This window comes from Camelus ferus, chromosome 16, assembly GCF_009834535.1.
Source record: "Camelus ferus isolate YT-003-E chromosome 16, BCGSAC_Cfer_1.0, whole genome shotgun sequence".
Lineage (NCBI taxonomy): Eukaryota > Metazoa > Chordata > Mammalia > Artiodactyla > Camelidae > Camelus > Camelus ferus.
Genome location: NC_045711.1, coordinates 51,494,951 through 51,515,473, shown reverse-complemented (window position 1 = coordinate 51,515,473; position 20,523 = coordinate 51,494,951). Strand labels below are relative to the sequence as shown.

The 20,523-nt window shown below is 40.4% G+C and overlaps 1 protein-coding gene across 1 annotated transcript in view; it reads left to right on the top strand.

Moving 5' to 3' along the window:
* Positions 1-20,523, top strand: part of CA10 (carbonic anhydrase 10) — a 511,272-nt gene that overhangs the window by 396,166 nt on the left and 94,583 nt on the right. Inside the window, exon 4 of the mRNA XM_032457987.1 lies at positions 6,912-7,097. Coding sequence (XP_032313878.1) covers positions 6,912-7,097 — 186 coding nt within the window. The remainder of the gene's footprint in view (positions 1-6,911; positions 7,098-20,523) is intronic.

Sequence of the window (20,523 nt, the reverse complement as noted above, 5' to 3'; positions counted from 1 at the left end):
TTTTTTTTTCCCCAATCTAGTAATAGGAAGTTTGACAACATAAGTGTCTTACAGCAGAATCATCTCTGAGGTCCCATGCAAACTCAAGGATAAATTTGCCTTTTTGTGCATATAGCTTTTGACAAAAAAAAAAATTGTTACTTTACAATTGTTCAATAACTCAGATATACATTATTTCAAACTGGCTCTCCTCCCATATGACTGAGGTTTTGAGAAAAGTTTTAGTATAGCTGACTTTTTAATTTATATGATATAGAAAATATATATATATACACCTTTTACATGTATCAACCTGTTATGAGTGGTATCAGCACAACTGGATAAGAGCTGTCTGAGCAAGATGTAGTAAAGAAAGCAAGTGGGACTTGGAGATAAGTATGATGGTTAATTTTAGGTATTAACTCAGCTGGGCCACCGTATCTGGATATTTGGCCAAATGTTATTCTGGATGTTTCTCTGAGAATATTTTTGGATAAGATAAATATTTCAATCAGTGGACTTGGAACAAAGCAGATTGCCCTTCGTAATGTCGGTGGGCCTCATCAAATCAGTGGAAAACCTGACTAGAACAAAAAGAATGGCCTTCCCAGAACAAGAAGGACTTCTGCAGTAATTGGCCTTAGGACCTGCACTACACCATCTTCCCTGCATCCACAGCCTGCCAGCACATCCTGCAGATTTTGGACTTGCCAGCCTCCATAATCATGTGAGCCAATTCCTTAAAATAAATCTCTTTCTTATGTATATACTCACCATATTTACTCTGTTTCTCGGAGAACTCTGACTAATATAATAAGTAATCTCAAACACCCTGAACTCTGAACCACTGTGGGATTCCTATACTGTCAATGTATATTTGAAGAAAACATTGAAGAAAGCATTGTTGGGTAATTAGTTATGCATCTAATAATTCCCAGTGGCTAAAAGTACAGGCTGTAGAGCCAGAGATCTGTGGGGCAGGCTCTGGCCTTCACTGATGGGATGTTTGCTTCAGGACAGGAAAGCGCCCCAAAGGCCAAGGAGGCTAGGTATGCGGCGGCGGCGGGGGGGCCTCCACTCTGTACAGGCTTAGCCCCATAGCTCCCTATCCAAGAAGAAGCAAATGGCGTGGGTCTAAGTACCACACTGGGTTTGGTGCTGGGTTTGGTGAGGGAGAAATTGTGAAGATTAATTAAGTTCAGGTTCAGTACTAAGCACCATATCTGACACCAGTTAAGGATTCAAGCCAAGATGCTGACTGTTATAAACAGGATGTTACTCATTTTTAAAGAATGAAAATTCTCCTTACCTTAAAAACACACAGGCTGAATTTATCTCCCTGTAATACAGCAGTGTCAGCAGAATGAAAGAAGAGGCGAGTCCATTAGTAAGAGGTCCCGGCTAATCACAAGCTGCCACAAAGCACTTTATCTGCTATACAAAAACAGCCAATTTTACAAAATGAATAAACTGGGGTAAAGTTTTGGCTTTGCAAAAGAACACATTGCTTTTAGACAGTTTCAAGTTACCAAGATGGTATTGATTGACATACAGTCTTGACAGGCATATCTGTCTGGAGTGTCTGTTACCACTTCCCTCAGTGCATATAGCTCTACCCAGTCTTAAACCAGGGTCAGTGTCTGCAGATGAGAAAACCAAGGGACTTCCCTAACCTCCAGGTTTCTCCAGGCCTCCTCCTGGGATGAACTTCAGCAGCCTAGTATCCTTCCTAGTTCTCTATTTTCCTGAAAAAGAACCCTGCTGCCTCTGGAACTGTCTAAGCCCTGCATCTACAGCCTGGAGAGGAAATGAAAATCCCCAACATATTTTGCATCTGAAATGAGATCACATCAAGATCATTAGACTTGGAATCTGAAGACCTGGGTTTGCCACCACTGCCAGCTGTTTGATTTTGGACAAGTCACTGAGCATTCACCAACCACGCTTTCTTCTCTCATTCGTAAATTGGGCATCACATCTCTCATCTCATTTTGCAGTGAATTAAAATATAACAAAAAGAACTGTGAGGCGCCAGAGGCAACCTGGATACCGCCCATAGCTTCAACTTCATTCAGCTCTGTTACCTGGCCTGCATAATACAACTTTTTGCAACATGCTGTGTGCCAAAGTAGTTCATTGGGAACACTGTAATTAGCATTACAGGTAGAATGACACTGCTGCAATGTTAATTACTACAGTGCAGATGTGCCATTAGATATTATACATAATGTTGTCAAGCCTTTATTTTTAAATTGAAGTGCAACAAACCATACCCTGGCTACACAGCTTTTTTTTATTAATATAAATTAATGTTATTTCGGTGTCTGGAGGAAGGGTGGAGGGGAAAGTGTTCTTCCTCTAACTGTAAGAACATTTAGGCAAATGGTGGAATTTCAGATGGATTCTCCATAACTTCCTTACCTCACTCTTGTCTCTACATAATGGAGATGTGAGCTCCAGGAGGGCATGGACCATGCCTCGTTTACTCACCACACTATCCCCAGCTCCTAGCACATAGTCAGACGAATGAATGAATGAAATCAGAGCCATGTAAGCAGAAGGAGTCTGGAAGAATGGAGCAGAAGAACTAGAAGACACAATGATTTATTCCTGATTACCCTGGTTTCATGTTTGCTTCATGGCCTTCAAAATGACCTTGGATGCTTCCCACATCTGGAGCTTTAAAATAAGAGGCAAATGAATCATTGCAATGCAGAAGTCAGTCAAAGTTCTTTACTGTGACTTTTAGAAAGCAACACTGTATTCCACCAGGCTGTGGGAAGTGGCTGAGATCAACACAGTTCCCTCAAATTTAGCTGGGCACCTGCACATTGTTGAAAGTAAAGGAATCATTACATGTATTAATTCTCATGAAAAAAAAAACCCATGAGGGAATTTTTTCCCTAGTTTTTATGTGTGTAAAATACACATCTTAACCATTTTTTCTTGTACATTTCGGCAGGATTAAGTACATTCACATTGTTGGGTAACCACCACCCATCTCCAGAACTCTTTTCATCTTGCAAAACTGAAACTCTATACCCACTAAACAGTAGCTCCCATTCCTTTCTGTCCCCCAACCCCTGGCAACCACTATTCTATTTTCCATGTCTATGGTTTTGACGACTCTAGGTACCTCATGTAAATGGAATCCGTTTACATTTAAAGTAATGACTGACAAGGACAGATTTACTTCTATTATTTTGATATTCATTTTCTTTATGCTTTATACCTTTTTAACCCCTCATTTTCATGGGGGAAATTTTCTTACCTCTATTTTACAGTTAAGGAGACTGAGGCTTCAAGAAATTAACTGAACTACCCAAGATCACCAAGAGGCCGAATGGGACTCTTTTGACACAAGAATCCTTGATTCTTCCTTCTACTATGTGCCAGTGTGTTTTCTAAGTACTAGAATAATGCAGACAAGCATAGGACATGGTCCCTGCCTTGCTTCAGTGGGCAATAATTTTCTTAGGAACATTAGGTAGACACATTGAAAGGAGTTTTAGAAGTGCAGGGAGGCCCAATATACTTGCCCACAATATATATAATACATTTATATATATGGGGCAGAGCATATGGTCCTATAAGAATTCGAAGAAGCTCCTGGTATCCTGCCTGGCACAACGTGGGTGCCCATGAGTGTTGCTAGTTGAATCTCATGATTCCATCCCTCAGTCTCAATTGAAGAGAGTTGGAGATCCAGCCCTGGTCTGTAGGACCTACTCCCCACAGCAGATGGATTTGGCAGTGGATAATAAGAACTGTAATAATGTGTACACCATTTGACCCAGAGTTTGCCTAATGAAATATCTCGAGACTAGTAAAAATGTTTATCCTTAAGAATATTCACTGCAGTATTTTTTTATTGAATGAAAGGTTTTTTAAATTCTATAGTGCTTTCCAATTTTCAGGTTTCACACGGATATTTCATATAATCCCATAATAACCTTTATTTTTTCCCTACCCCTGAATTCCCCTCCCCCTTCCCCTCTCCCCACTCGTAACCACTAGTCTGTTCTCTATATCTCATTGCAATATTGTTTAACAATAGTGAAAAAGTGGAGGGGTTGTAAAGATTCAGCAATAAGTTATGTATTTTTACAGTGGAATATTGTAAAGATGTTTCAAAGTGCTACTGCTATTCCAGATAATCTGGAAATATTCATGTGACTAAAAAAATATATATTTATTATATACTACTATATAAATGGTATATAATAAACATTAAATATAGTGTGTATAATATTATTTAATATAAATAATAAATATATAAATGTGTATATATATATAAATGATTATATATAATAATACATTTGTATGTAATCATATATATGCATGTGAAAATCATTTATTACCATACAAATAAAATGATTTCATTAAAATCTGGGTATATATATTTATGAGGGCAAAGAGTTTATATATCAAATATTAGTAGTGATTATTGGCTAACTTGGAATTGTGGCTGATTTTTATTTCCTTGAGCTGTTCTGTATCTTCCTAACTACATAAAATGCCTATATATTATCTTAATAAGTAGCAAAAATAAATTTTAAAGATGAATGCAAAGTCAAACACAAACCTACCTCTAACTATTTTACTGCAAAGAAAGTCATAACTTGGGACATGAAAGAAGACAAGCTCTCATTATCTCATACTGACTAAATATACATTTATTTGAGACTGGAGAAAAAGAGGAGAGTATTTGATAGGGCTCATTTGATTGTTAGAAGTAAAGAGCTTAAGAAAAAATAAGTTGATTTGTAAGGTGTGAAGAAGCATCAGAGGAAGTCCAGCCCAGGCCTCACGAAGGGAGTGGAACAAAGAGGTGCAAAGGATCTCTGAGGGTGAAGTAGTTACTCTCTCCAGTTCTCTTTCTCTCTCCGCACGGTTTCCTCTGTCACTGTTGGCAGATCTGGTTCGCTCTTCTCTCTCTCTGGTGTGACTTTCCAGCTGCTTAGCAGTTTGACTGTCTGAGCCCCATGTGACTTTCTAGTTCAGGTACTCAACAAAGACTGTCCAGAATTTCTGTTCTTAGTTCCAGACTCACAGGACAGAGATGATTGACTACTGTGTATCAGTTAGCTTTGCTATATAACAAATGATTCCAAAGCTTAGGGACTTAACAACCAATTTTTTAGCTCCCCAGCCCATGGGTCTGTGGGAAGTTCTCCTAGTCTGGGCCAAGCTAAGCTGATCTTGGCTGGGCCAGTCAACTGGTGGAGCAGCCATGGAATGGCCAGTCTAGGATGGCTTCTCCTGGGATGGCTCTCCTCACTATGGTGTCATCCTCCAGCGGGCTAGCCCAGGCCTGTTTGCGTGATGATCTCGTTTCCAAAAACGAGTAAGGATGTGTGCAAGGCCTCTAGAGATTTAGCACATTGTATCCACTGTATGCTATTGGCCAAAACAAGTGACAAGACCTGTCCAGATTCAAGGAGTGGAGAAATAACCAACCCCCTATCTTGGTGGGAGCAGTTACAAAGTCACGTTAAAGTAGTGCAGTTACAGGGAGGGGAAGAACTCTAGCCATTTTTGCAATCTGCACATAGTCTGCCGGGGACCCAGGCTGACACAGGCTCCATCTTGTAGCTGCACCACGTTTGCACATTTTCACATTGCCCCCTTGATTGACGTAGCAGGGGAAGAAACAGACTGGAGAATTGTGCATAAACTTTTCACTGTTTCAGCCTGGAAGTGACACTTGTCATGTCCCCTCATAGCCCGTGGCAAACATCAGTCACACGGGCTTCACCTTACAGCCAGGTGGTGCAATAACGAGTCAATGGAGTATCTGGTGAGCATTGTTGTCTCTGCCACAGGGAGAAACCTACAGAACTAAACTAACTGATCAATCACAAGACTAGTGTCAGAAAGGTGGAGGGGCACATAGGCTAATGCTAAAGAGCAAATATATGAAAACCACGTCTGATGAAGGTATCAGAAATTATGTGAAGCCCTCAAGGAAACTGTAGGGTTGGGCCCAAAGGAGTCAGAGTAAGCAGGTAGAAAATCCAAGTAGCTCTGCAATCAGTAGTCCAGAAGCATCCCATCCAGACCCAGTCGAAGTCTTCCTTAAGCTTTCAGTCTGCTCCTGGAGCTGAGTCAACCCAGGAGACTAAGGCAATGGGGTCACAGGTAGGAATCAGCATTCTAATATCTAGTGTTGAGAGGTGCTAAGGAAATGAAACTAATCATCACGTTCAAAGAGAAAAGAAGGAAAAGAAACCCCAAGCAGTAACGTTAAATGCTTGCAGTGCCTAAAGCAAGATGGAATAGGGAGTGAGGGGCAGGTCTGGGAATCTGTGGAAGGGGGAGCTTGTATGAATCTCTTTAGCTTCACATTGAGGCCAGAAGCTGTGGAGAAGGATCAGAGCTCTCATTCTGTGCAGTGTCTGGTTGCAGGGGTGACAGAAGGACCTAAACCAAGACACACCAGACTGCATACTTGAGTCTTCAGACCCAAGCCTCAGTCTCCCACTAAGGTTTCCTCCTATTCACCCATTTTAGTTTCCTTGTCTCTCCTTTGGCCTTTGTAGCATCTCATCCCCACTAACCGCTCTTTCCAATTTCTCACACTTGAGATCTTTATATTCCAAATAATTATGATAAAAGGACAAGTTAATTTTTCATAAGATGCAATGCCCAAAATATTAGTCATAAGTGATGAGGTCTCCTTTGAGTTCCTACCTCAGATTCCTGAATGATAATGTGGCTTATGACTCACAGAAAGTACCACAGAGGCCAGGTAGAGCAGGAATGCCCTCTTCAGAGGCTGTCATTCCCTGCTCCACATGTGGAATCAAACCAATGTCTTCCTATCAAAAGGAAGCAAAAGCATTTGTCTAGGCACCAGCCAGGTTGAGTGAGAAATTGTGAGAAATGGAAAGAGGAGAGCCTTGTCTGACCTGCTTTCCATTGCCTTGTAGGTCAGTGGGACCATGTACAACACTGGAAGACACGTATCCCTGCGCCTGGACAAGGAGCACTTGGTCAACATATCAGGAGGGCCCATGACATACAGCCACCGGCTGGAGGAGATCCGACTGCACTTTGGGAGTGAGGACAGCCAAGGGTCGGAGCACCTCCTCAATGGACAAGCCTTCTCTGGGGAGGTAGGTGAGGTTATTGAAGTACTATGGGTAACTGCCAATTAATACAATTTGGTGCCAATTAATACGATTTGGTGCCTATTTATATCCAAGGTGAGATAACATATGGAAAGACTGCTCTTGAATCTATAAAATAAGAAGGTCTGTGCCTCCTTTCCCCATCTGTCTCTTGCGAGTTGACATGGAAGTTTATAATGAGGTTCCAGGGAAGACCACAATGAAACTTCATATTTCCTTCTGAGATGTTGATGCAGCTCTCTTGTGACTACTGCCCTAAGAAATCGCCAGAGCATTATTTCAACCCTAAACCCTCACCTTTCATGTACATCTTCATTTATACCTATCTGGGCAATCAGCCTCCTCTATGTCAGATATAATCACACAGATTCCGTAATTATCCCTCCTGGTAGAATGATGAGTCTAATTTGCACAAAACTTTGACTTACTGTTATATATATATCAGGCAGCTAAATAGGCTGACTGAGTTTCTACAGAATGGAAATGTCATCTTGTGCTGCCATTAATGGTGAGTGTCACTATGTGCCACCATCAACCCATACAGAACTCAGGCCAATCAGAGAGCCAAACCAGAGCTTCAGTGATGGGATAAGAGCCACAGCTTAAACAGGTATCATCTGGGTTATGACACTTGACAAGCAGAGTGTAGTTAATTTGACTTGTTTTACCTCTCTTGTATTTTGAAGGTGATTATCAAGTAAGAGTCAGCAATCCTTATATGCTAAATATCCTGCAACTAGGTTTCTGTTTAAGAGTCCTCAATAAGTCAAGAAGGCTTTGAAATAACAGAATTATGTATCTCATTATTGATTTGGTCTTTTTAATATATTTTTTAAATTTTTTATATTATTATTTTGGTGGGGGGACGTAATTAGGTTTATTTACTTTTCAATTTTTTTTTTAACTAATGGAGGTACTGGGGATTGAACCCAGCACTTTGTGCATGCTAAGCATGTGCTTTACCACTAAGCCATACCCTCCCCCACTTTTTAAATGTTTTTAATCAACATCATGTTTAAACCTGGCATTATTTTTATATAATAAGGCCACACACTGAGAAAGAGATCCATAAGCCTAACGAGTCCAGTGGCCAGATTTTAATGATTGTTCAAAATACGTCAACTGAGAACCTACCTAGGCACTCTGCTAGTTACCAGGATACAGAGATTTTAAAAAAAAAAAAAAAAAGATAGAGCTCCTACTGCAGAGGAGCTCAAAGAATGCAATATCAAAATCATTAAAGTATAATGTCATGCTATAATGGAGATGTACTAAGGCCCTGGCTAACTCAAAGGAAGAAGTGACAAATTTTACTTGAAGTGTTCAGGAGAAGCTTCACAGAGGAGGTGCCCCTTTGAACTGGGCTGAGAAAAGAGCAATGCAGAACAATTTTAAGAGTGTTAGCTTTAGGGTCAAAGAACTTGAGTTAGTACTCCTACTTTGACACATACTAATTGTGTAAACTTGAGATGGTTACTTGATCCTTCTAAGGCTAAGCTTAGACACTTCTCTAGGTTGTTTCAAAAATTAAGTGGGATTAAAAATGCAAGGAGCACTGGAAGTATTCAGTAGTTGATGGACAACAAAGGTAAAACAGGAAATGAGGGACAGCAAAAACCAAGGAGTGTCAAGGGAAGCTGCACATGGATTTCATCTGTGATCTATTAGTAATGGCTGCATAGAGGGCAGGGTTGAGCAGGACTAAGGGTTTCCTTCCTGGATCTGCAGGGAAAATGCTGGGAATGATTAGGGATGTCTGCCAAAGGGACATGGAAATGTAATGGAAGATGTCAAGGAGTTGCAGACCCTGAACTAAAGTATAGCAGGGAATATGATGAAAGGAGGGGAAAAACTCATGAACTGAGAGAGACTGGGGACTGCCAGTCTGAACTAGAGACTATCCAAATTAGATAAGCTCTTCCTTTTTAAATATGTATTTTAAGATTTGTAATTATTTTCTTTGTTGACTCATTCATTTATTTGCTGTTATTTTTTGTTTGTTTGTTTCTCTCCCCTACTGAACTATTAAACTCCAATGCCTATCACAATATTGTCTCAGAATAAAAATAAATTTATGAATGAATTTATTAAATGAATGAAGAAAAATATAGATGGTCAGTAGGCTAAAATCTTAACATTGTAGAATTTCTTGAAGTTGCTTGTTTCTTCAATATGTGGTAAGGGTGCTTTGTAACTTGTATATAAACTACAATTTTGGAGTAAATGAGAGCTTCCAAAATCCTTAAGGGAAACAGATAACAATTTGATCACTTGATGTATTAATTTTCCTAGACCTACCCCAGACCACAGGTATCAGTTGTTCCAAAGAATCTGCATTTTTAAAGCTCTCAGGCGAGTATGATGGTTAGGTTTGTGAAGCACTCCCTCAGTAGTACATTATTAAGTGTTCCCAATAAAGCAAGCATTTAAACAGATTTGCAAATCAGAATTAAATGGGGAACATTGCCAAAATATTTTCATTGGAATCTTCTCCCAAAGCAACAGAATCAGTCTCCAGAGGAGGGGTCCAGGCATACACATTTGTAAAAATTTCTCCAAAAGAATTTGGTTAGTGCCCACTATGTCAATTTCAGCTCAGATTCTGCTTGAACTATCCCAGTTTTCTAAATGAGAGGACTTAATCAACAGAGCCATACTGCACAAAAATTTTAAAAGGTGCAACCAAGGTAACTGCCCCCTGGAAGTGGCAAAGCTAGGGTCCCATTTAGACTAATGGGATTTGGAGAGCAGCTTCTCAAGCAGAGTAACCATGCACCCATCTGTTGCTCCAAGACAAGACTAAGCATCAGTCTCAGCACAAGTAGTTATGCCATGCCCCGGGTAGACAGCATCAGATGTATCACATTTCTTTCCAAGCCCCTGGGTATGAGCGGTCTATAAACTGCTGTGAGTCTAGGTCCAAAAAAAAAAATAATAAGAAGAATGTTGAAAGCACCAAAACATGTCGTGGAAAGAGTTGGATAGGCATTGGTTTTTGAGATACAGGCATACATAACTCAAAGATAATTGCAGGTTCAGTTTCAGACCACTGCAATAAAGTGAATATCACAATAAAATGAGTCACACAAATTTTTCAGTTTCCCAGTCCATATAAAAGTTATGCTTACACTACACTGCAGTCTGTTAGGTGTGCAATAGCATTATGTCTAAAAAAATGTACATACCTTAATTTAAAAATACTTTATTACTAGAAAATGTTAACCATCATCTGAGTCTTCAGTGAGTCATAATAGTAACATCTGAGAACTGATCACAGATCACCATAAAAATATAGTAATAATGACGAATTTTGAAATATTGAGAAAATTATCAAAATATGGCACAGAGACACGAGAGAGTAAATGCTATTGGAAATAATGGCACTAATAGACTTGCTTGCTGTGGCTTTGCCACAAACCTTCAATTTGTAAAAATAAAAATGCAATATCTGGGTAGTGCAGTAAAGTGCAACAAAATGAAGTATGCTCATATTTAAAGGGCAATAGTTGAGCAAGAAGAGTTTGGCATCTTCTATGTGGGATGAGGGGAAATGTAGGGTCAATGGTTGGAAGTTCTAGAAAGACAGCATTCAGCTAAATGTATGTTCTAGGAGTGAGAGCTATCCATCTATGGGATGAGTTTGCTTCTGAAAATAATGAATTTCCATCACTAAAATTATTAAGCATGGAATGGAATTTGAGGACTTCATAAAAGTGACTCATCCTAATGAGCAAGTGGACTGTGGGCTTTAATGCACTTTCTAATGCTGAAACTCTACTCAGTCCATGACTTCCTTATAGAAAATATTCTCCAGTTGGAGTCTACTGAGGGTTAAGCCACAGTTAAAGTAAATATATCCCATTCTTTAGGTTAACATTTTATTTTTATTTTGAACCATCTTCAGAGCAACTTTTGGCCTCTATTTTTGGCTGTCCTCGGAGTGGACCCAAGTAGACACTTCAGCAACAAAGCATGTGTTTATTTTGTCGACAGTGAATAATCACATTGCCATCTGCCCCATCTATCATCGCTGATAGTGATAAGTCAATTAATGCCAGGCATTCTCCTTGGCACAGTGCAGCAGTCGTTATCTGAAGAGTTGTAGATTAATTGCAGTCTTGTCTAGTGAGGTTATTGTAATTGATGGTAATCATTTGCTTTGTTTTATAAAGCTGCGTGGATGTAGGACACAGTCAGCAACTGTGTTTTTATAAAAATTATTCATGTCCTACATGAGAAACTCCTGGATGTCTTGTTGGGAGTTGGTGATAAATGAGCATATTCAGAGATTCAAATGTCTTGATTTTTTTTAAGATGGGAAAATTAACTTTTTAATATGTAAGACCTTTAGCTTGCTAATCATATCTAAGTGGTTAGATTAATGTCTAATATAAAGTAGGTTATTTATGAAAAAAAAAAAAAAACATTAACCAGGTAAAAGATATTATTTGAAAAGAATCCTGCCTGTGGGTTAAGTTGCAGTAGTGAGGCTAGATAAGAAGACTCGCTCTTATTAGGGGAGAAATTGGAAACAACCAGTTTAAAAATCTTCCTTAAATTCTCCTTTTCAAAGGGCTAAGGGGATACACTGAGAATTGCACACCAGCCTCCTCACGGGTTACCCGTGGCCAGATTCTCCTGTTCATTTTATCCACTATTCCCGTGGCTATTGTGCTTCTGCTGTGTGCTGAGCTCCACAGCCAAGCTCCTGCCTAGAGAAGCGTACAGTCTATTGAGGCTTACATGTGCTTATAAAACAATGAAATACGGGTTATATTTGAAGATTGTTCTAGAAAGGGAGCTATGAAATAGCCCTCTCCAGATTGTATTAAGGAGATGGATGAACAGCTGTGCGGTCTGACGCAGTTGCTGCTCCCTATGAAGGTGGGGTAGCAGTATATCAACCTTTCAAGTCTCAGCCTGTTGAATCTTTGACTCTGTTCAGACACATTTGAGGGAGGAAAAAGTCCATAGCTGTTGCTATGTAGATAAGATTTGTTTATTTAAAAGGGAACATAGAAGTCCCAGGTAAAAGACACGTATTTTTTAGTGGCTCTGAATCAGAATAGAGACAACAATTATCTCAGAGCAAACAATTGAGACTAAACAACAGAGGATGCAGACCTTGTCCTCTTAAAAAGAATCAATTATTTGCATCCTTGAGAGACTGGTTTCACAAAGCAGCACAAATTTGTAGGAATAAGCAACTAACACCGAATTGTCCTGAAGTGTGCTAGGGCATGAAAGTGCTGAGGAGCACACGACAGAGAACCAGGGCCCAGTTAGGCGCTGAACTGCTCTAGGGGGAAGTACTCTGGAAATCTAGTTAGCACTTTGCGGAAGGCTGGGACCTCCCGGTAGAGACGCTCTGTTGGCATAATTGGAGATTTGAGGGAGAATGAGAATTGGGATGTTTAAAAATAAGAGATACACCACTAATACATATGGAAGAGTGACTTGAGTGCCATGGGAAAGCTGTTCCCTCTCCCCTGAATGCTGGCTCCATCTCCCTCCCCCTGCATCTAGCACAGCCCACCTGCTCTAGCTTTCCAAGCCTTCTTCCCTCCTCCCAGCCAGTAAAGTGTTGCTGCCTCTTTTTGACTTCCAGAAAGTCCTGTGTATTCATCTATTATGAGAGTCTACACACTGTAGACTGTGAGCCAAATTCAGCTGAGGAGCTAAGGATGGTTTACATCTTTAAAGGACTGTTTTCATGAGAAAAAGACGAATATGCTACAGATACCGTGTGTGACCTGCAAAAGCCAAAATATTTACTACCTGGCCTTTTCAAGAAAAATTATGCTGACCCCAATCTACTAAATCACCCATCACTGTAGATTTTGTGACTGTTTACTATCATGTCTACTATAATCATAGTTCTTTGTTGATAGAGATTTTGTCTTGATCATCACTGTATTCCCAGATCTTTGTACATTGTTTCACACATGACAACAGAGTCAATAAATGTTTGCTGAATTAAGGAATAAATAACCTTGGTAATCCCTTTAAAGACAGGGATTTTTTGCTATTCATCTTTGTACACCAGGCACCTAGCACAGTGCCTGACATACGGTAGGTGCTTAATTGCTGTTTGTGGAGTTAATCATTCAGTCACTGAATCAGTAACTCAATCTACTACTGGCTTTTTTTCCTGGAATTTTGGGGGTATTGCATTCGTTGACTATACAGGAAATATGTAGCCTCATTTAAATTGAAGTGTTTTAATAAAGGCTGTCCAAAGCATCAAATTCCATTAGAAACTGGAAAAAGGAAGAGTGATTTAGTTCACAGTAATCACTAAGACATGTTCTGGGCTCTCTCTGAGAAAGAGGTATGCTTTGAGAAATTCAGAATGTATTTAAGAGGCACTAATCTAGCCTTATCCTAAATGCAGTAAAACACACACACACACACACAAAGGACTGAACCCTTGTCACCTTGGAGGAATTTTATATCCATCAGAGAAACAAGGCACTGACTTGAACCAATTACTATGCAGTGCAATCTAGAACTTATTCAGTCAAGCCCACAGGTGGCTGAGGAATCTCACTGCTAACATGTAGCCACTGTTCACATGCTTTGGGATTTATTTTCCTTCATTCATTTAGTTAGCAAATATTGACTGAGAGTCTCCCATGTGCTACAGTGAATGAAGTAGGCAAAAATCCTTCCTGTTAAGGTGATGAAGCCTAATGAGGGTAGACAAATAATAAATAATAAATGAGTAAATTTATATGGTATATTAGAATATGATAAATGCTATGGGAAAAGAAATGGATCAGAGTAAGGGGGATCAGAGGATGAGGAGTGCAGACAGTGAGTTACAAGGATGAATAAGGTGGGCAGTGTAGTCTTATTGAGAGCATGATATTTGCGTGGTTACTACAGGGATGACTAAGGAAGGGCATTCCAGGCAAAGGCAAAAACCAGTTTCATGGCTTTGAAGTGGGAGAGAGCTTGAGCATCCTGGGATGATCAGGACCAGCATGTGCACATATGTAAGTGATAGGGTGTGAGAGGTCACAGAGGTAAAAGTAGGGTCAGGAGCTGCAGCAGATCATGTCCTCTTTGCATGGACTTTGCATGGACTTTGGCTTTTTCGTTGAGTGAATTCCAAAGCACATGGAGGTAAATTCTCCGATTAATCACTAAACACAAGTTCAGTGAGGTTACCCTTAGGACTTTCTCCTTCATACCTGGGGAAACTAAGCCCAGGACCAGCCTGACGATAAGTGATTGAGGTTGGACTTAATTCAGGTCTTCTGATTCATAAACTTGCTTAACATAGGCCAAGGTTTATCCATAAGCCCCATAATAATGATTGCTCACCTACTCTGGGCCCTAGTCCAGCGGGAAAATTTAAAGACATACAGGCCATGAGCTGCCATTAAGGAGTCTATGACCTAGTGGAAGACCCCATCTTCCCAAACTAACCATTACCTCCCTGCAACCACACAGTAGGTGTGCTTTTATATCTCCCCATACATGTGATGGGCACTTGGCAGGTTGAATGAGTAAATGAACATCAATTAAAAGACTGCAGCTTCCAGAGAGTCTAAACTGTGTTCAGTATATCATGAATGAAATTCTATTGTCATAATGGCAAACCAATAAAGTTAGTGTCAATATTAACAGAAGATCTAGGCATCTTATGTTAAAGTATTTACTAATATAAGGTAAGTGAATTTTCAGTGTAGCTGGGAGGAGGAGTAATGAAACCATTGATAACCAATGTGCTAGAAAAATTCATTTAGATTCCTCATTTTAGCCCTGGAATTACTCCCCAGATCAGATCAGGGAACTTGTCTTTGTCAATGCTAGAAGGCAAAGCTCTGGATTCCAGGAGCCAGTCCCACCCAGAGTGAGCAAACTGGCCTTGAAGAAGCAAAGCAAACAGAGTTCAGAAGCCCAGTTGGCAGCAGAGCAGATTATGACAATATCAGCCAGCAGATGATGACTCTGATCTAAGGATAGGAAGCTTTCCCTTTGGATATTTTTATCATTAATCCCGGGAAAGGACAGCACATTCAAGTCTGCAGTTTCCTGGATCGCCAGTTTTTGATGGACACTGTGACGCTGCCTAAGAAAGAAGACTCTACATTTGAAGAAAAGTTGCTGAGATCAACTCATTATCCCATTGATCCCATCCTAACCTGCATCATAACTCCAATCTGGTCCAGCCAGGATGGCATTATGACAGCCACCACCTTTCTCTACTTGATTCTTGTCTCTCCCTTGGTACTCCGTCTAAAGCAGGGAGGGAGGTGTTATTACAAAGACAACATTAAAGACAGGCATTAACTGTGACCTGATCAGAGTTCAGTCTAGAACCTAACTGTCATCGTGGAAGTCATAACTGTTAGGGTTCGACAAGTGTTGAATGGGATCTTCCTTCATTTAGTAACCATGACACTGAAGTTAGAGCATGGGTACTGCTTCTAACACTTTCATGAACTAGCTGTAACTTTTTTTTTTATCCATTTCCAAAGTTACAGGAATAAAATCAATTAGAAAATAAGATACAAAGTAAAAATAACTCATTCTCTACTAATCTGACCACTGTCAACATTTATTAACATTTGTAGAGGTTCCACCAGAGATCACATCTCCACTTCAAGATACAGGCCTGCTACTGGAAAGAAGAAGTCTGCTCGAAGCCTCCATCTGAAGTGTCAGTGTTAGAGGCCCCATTGAGGTCACATCTTCCAACCTACTTGTGGTACAAAGGGAAAATCAGATGCCAGAGAGGGCAAGAGAGCTACCTCAAATCCCTGAGGTTCAGTGGCAGAATTAGGACCAGAACCCAAGTTTCCTGACTCTTGCTTTGAGATTTTTAAGTTTTCAAATACAAATTTTAATTATATCAAATCCCAAGATTCAAAAGGCCCCTTTTAGTTCATTTGGTTTAGTTGCCCAGTCGAGCACATATAGCCTGACATTCAGGTTTCTTACCTTAGTGAGCAGAGCTCTGTCACAAGGGCGTTTATACAATCAGCCTCAAAGAGGCAAGATGTTGGCAGGTTATTTTACAAATATAAGCAATGATGAGTGTCCAAGAAAAATACCACCAATGTGAGAACCATTACAGTGCCTAATTGCAAGAAATGCAGAAATTAAAGTTTGGAAGACCAAAATAGAAAGTGAAATGACTTGAAGATTCTTGATTTGGTCTCAGTATGAAAATGCAGTCATACTATTATTGCATTAAAAACCCAAAGATATGAGCCATGCTTTTCCACAGTTTGAATCCTCCCTCCCACTCACTCTCCCCAATAACCACCCAGAAGAGTTCAGTAATATTAAATATAAGTAATCTAGATAATATTGCAAAATTAAATCATTAGATGTCTAGCCACCCCATGGATGTGCTGTTATACAATTCAAAATAAAGCTGTTTAAAAAACCCAGATTCATTTGCTCTGACATATCGATAAACTTTTGCAGAAACAAAGCTAATCATCTCAATAGTGCCAACTTAATTGCTCTCCAGTTGATGGATAATAAACAGACCTGAGGATTAAAATATGAACTAATTACTGTACTCAATTCCATTTACTTGATTTCATGTTTCATTAATTCTTTGCATCATTTCTGGTAGAAGCCTTAGATTTATGGCCACCTCAAATGAATTATGCCACTTAGTTTCCTTGTGGCATGCTCATGCTCAGAATTGGTTGGAAAGGGCAGAATTCTGGGCAGTTAATATTTAGCCAAAGCAGCCTAGGATATAGTAAGTGAAGGTAATTATCCATTCCCAAATACCAGCCAGAGTCAGCCTCTATAAATCTATCTCCATCTCAGCAGTAAAAGGGCAACACTAGGATTGCTCGCATGATTATTCATTGGATCGGATTGTCAGAGGCAGTCTCCAAGAACAGGGTTTGCCTTGGCCTGGAAGGGGGCTGCAGGGAAGCAGAGACAAACACCCAAGGGGAAAGGATGTTGTCCTAGGAGACAGACAGTAGGGCCACCGGACAGAGGGCAACATTTTGACTTAGAAGATCAGGCTTCAAGACCCCATTCTGTCATTTACTAGCTGTCTGATATTGGTCACTTAGCCTGCCTTAACATTTTAAGCTGTGAAATTGGACTAATGATGCCAGTTCTATATACACTACAGAGTGATAGTGCAGTACCGGAAAAAAAAAAAAACCCACTCCTGGGATTGGGCTTTAGTTACTAGCCAGCCTAGACCTTAGATCTTATCTGGTCCAAAATCCTTTCAAATAAAACATATAAAGATATAATGTACTAAAAAGAAAAAAGAGAGAGAGAGAGTGGAACATGGAGGAGAGGAGGGTATAGCTCAGGGGCAGAGTACATGCTTAGCATGCATGAGGTCCTGGGTTCAACCTTCGTTTTAAATAAATAAATCTAATTACTTCCCCTTTCCAAAAAAAAGAAAGACACAATGTACTAATGTTATCACTGCCATCAGTTTTCATTTATTGAGCATGTATTGTGTTCCAGGCATTGTGCTCAGTGCCCTTTTACACCCAGTCCTCACAAGAAGCCCATGAGCTAGCACTCATTAGCATCACTTTACTAAGGAGAAAAGAAAGTTGGAGAGGTCAAAGAGCCTGCCTTCAGTCACATGGTTGGCATGGGGAAGCGCTAAGATGTGAATCCAGGTCTCTTCCTCCAGCTGTGCACTGAATGATCTTAGCCAAGTCAGAGGTCACCTCTCTGGCTGCACCTCTACGTAGTTCCTTGATCATGGGTAAGTCTGTTCTCTCTAATCACAAGTACCTTGTCTGTTACCTGAAATGATCTTTCAGCCCCTCCCAGTTCTGCATCAGCCTGAAGAATAGCCTGCACTTTTTCTGACTGTAAAGTGAGACAGGAGTCTATTTCTCCAAGTGGCACAATTGCTGTATGAAATATGACAGAGCATCATTGTGTGTGTCTGCTTCCTTCACCTTCCCCTCGCAGATGGACAGCAACTGGGAAGTTTCATACAGATGTACAGTTGCATTTGTCCTCTCACTTCTTTGAAATAAAATAAGCAAGATATTGTATATCTGTGAACTTGTTTGTGTATAAATACATCTGTTTCCTTCTGCAAAGCATGAGAAACCATATTCCTTAGTCTCGGAGGTAGCTTGGGTGAATACATTTTCTTGCTTTGGATCTATTTGCTGAGCTAGAAATTTCTGGCTTGAGCCTTGCAAATGAATCCTGCAGGAGCTATTTGGCAAAATGAGCTTAGCCAGGAGGTTTTAAATCACATTGCGAGCCAGAAGAAGGGGGAAGCCCAGGGACCATCAGATTCCTGCATCAGGACTCAGTGTCCCTAAACCAGTTTTTTCAAAGCAAGTAATTCTCTGCTTCAGGAAAGACTCATTGTGGTGGACCCAAATGGCCAGCTCAGAACAGCTGCTGTTTTCATAAGGTCCTCTGTGGAGGACATGTTTCCTCCCTGTTGCACCTGCCTCTCTAGGGCTGATGTGTTTCCCTGCCCCCAGGTGAGGAACTGTGACCTACTTTGCATACAGCAGTTAGATGCAGAGGTTAAGACTGCTGTGATTGTTCATTCCTGTGTTTGAATCCTGGCTCTGTCCCTTGTCAGCTGTGACCTTGGACAAGTTATTCAACCTCCTTGTGTCTCAGTTTTCTCATTAATAAGATGAGACTAACAAAAATGCTCACATTAAGGGTTGTTTCCCCCAGCCTTATTGAGGTATTTACATGCAATAAAATTCAGCAATTTTAACTATACAACTTGGTGCATTTGCACAAATGTCACAATTGGTCATGTAACCACCACCACAACCATGATCTAGAACACTTCCAGCACCTCCAGAAAGTTCCCTTATGTCCCTCAGTAGTCAATCCTCCCCAACCCTAACCCTTGGCGACCACTGATCTGTTATAACTATAGTTTGCGTTTTCGCAAGTTTCAATCAGTGGATTCATACAGTAGTATATAGTCCTTTTTATTGACTTTATATTTTAAATTATCATACAGTAAGATTATCTTTTTTTTCTTTTGGCACACAGTTCTCTGAATTTTAGCACAAGTATATATCTGTATGACCATCATCATAATCAGGATACAAAAACGGTTCCACAATGTAAGGTTGTTTAGAGGATTAAGAAGATCATTATATGTAAAGTGCTCAGAACAGTCCCTAGCACACTGAGGGCTCAAAAAACTGGTAGCTTTTTTTTTTTCAGCAATGGTTCTCTTCTTTGAGCTCCATCTTCCAGGGTTGGGGTCCATCCTCCATCTACAAGAATCCAGAGTGGCATCTGTGTGGGAGGTAAAATTCCTCAGAATTCCATCAGCCGTTGGTTCCAAAACCCCTTATTCTAAGAAGATGGGTCTGAGGCCCCTTCTGATTGTCATTTTCCCTGGAGTATTAGCACATACTGGAGTATTATAATTCCCTGTATCTTTGCAAAAGTCACCATCCCCCGGGTAGGGTGTTTGTCCTCCCCAAAGATCTGCACCTCTTTCTAATAGTCACACAGGCCCTGCACAGGCCAGTCAAGCCCCTGCTAACACCAGCTTAGAACTGTGGGGAAAACTCCCATCAGATTGAGCGTGTACAAGGAAGTATACTTCCTCATCCCCGCCTCCCATCCCCAGATAATTACAGGTTCTTCCAAAGCACACCAGCAGGTGGCATATTTTCTCATTCTCTGTGGGACACCCTGAGGCAGAGCCTTGAGGTGTCTAGATAGGAGGATCACATGCCCTGGCTTGCCTGGGACAGTCCAGGTTGCAGCCAATTGGTCCTGATGTTATTATAATAGCACCTCCTTTTACTCTCAAAAGTGCTCCAGTTTGCACAATGAATCAATCATATGGTCACCCTCTGTCTAGATGACCTTGATTAGGCAAGCGCTTAACCTCTCCAACTCTCCTTTTTCTCATCCAGAAATGAAAGGATGAGAGTTGCTCAGTCAGGGCCCTTCCTGCACCAAAAGGCCCATGGAAATAAAATCTTACTGCATCATCTTATCATCACACATAAACATTGATTGATGGGGTCGCTGTGCTGTCTGGAGGGTCAGAAACATTGATCTGTAATAAAAGCTTTATGTTATATTTGAGAGGTTCTCCCAGAGATTAAGTATACACTTTATAAATAGCCATCATCATGCATCCTTTAAGGTAAAAGCTTGGGAAATTAAGTCATTTGATGTGACACCAAAAATTAAAGATCAGATTGTTCTGCTCACTTGGGTATGTCACCTTTGCTTGTTATGATGCTTGAATATTGAACTTCCTCCTCATACCCATGCCACCACTAGGCTACCAGTGCATGCACGCACGCACATACACGCTCTGTCACACATCAGTCATTCAGCTACTTCCCACGTTAAATGCTCCTGTGGCTAATAAGATATTTTACTAGAAACTAGGAGTTCCCCTTGAACCATTTGCTTTGTATATTTTAATTGC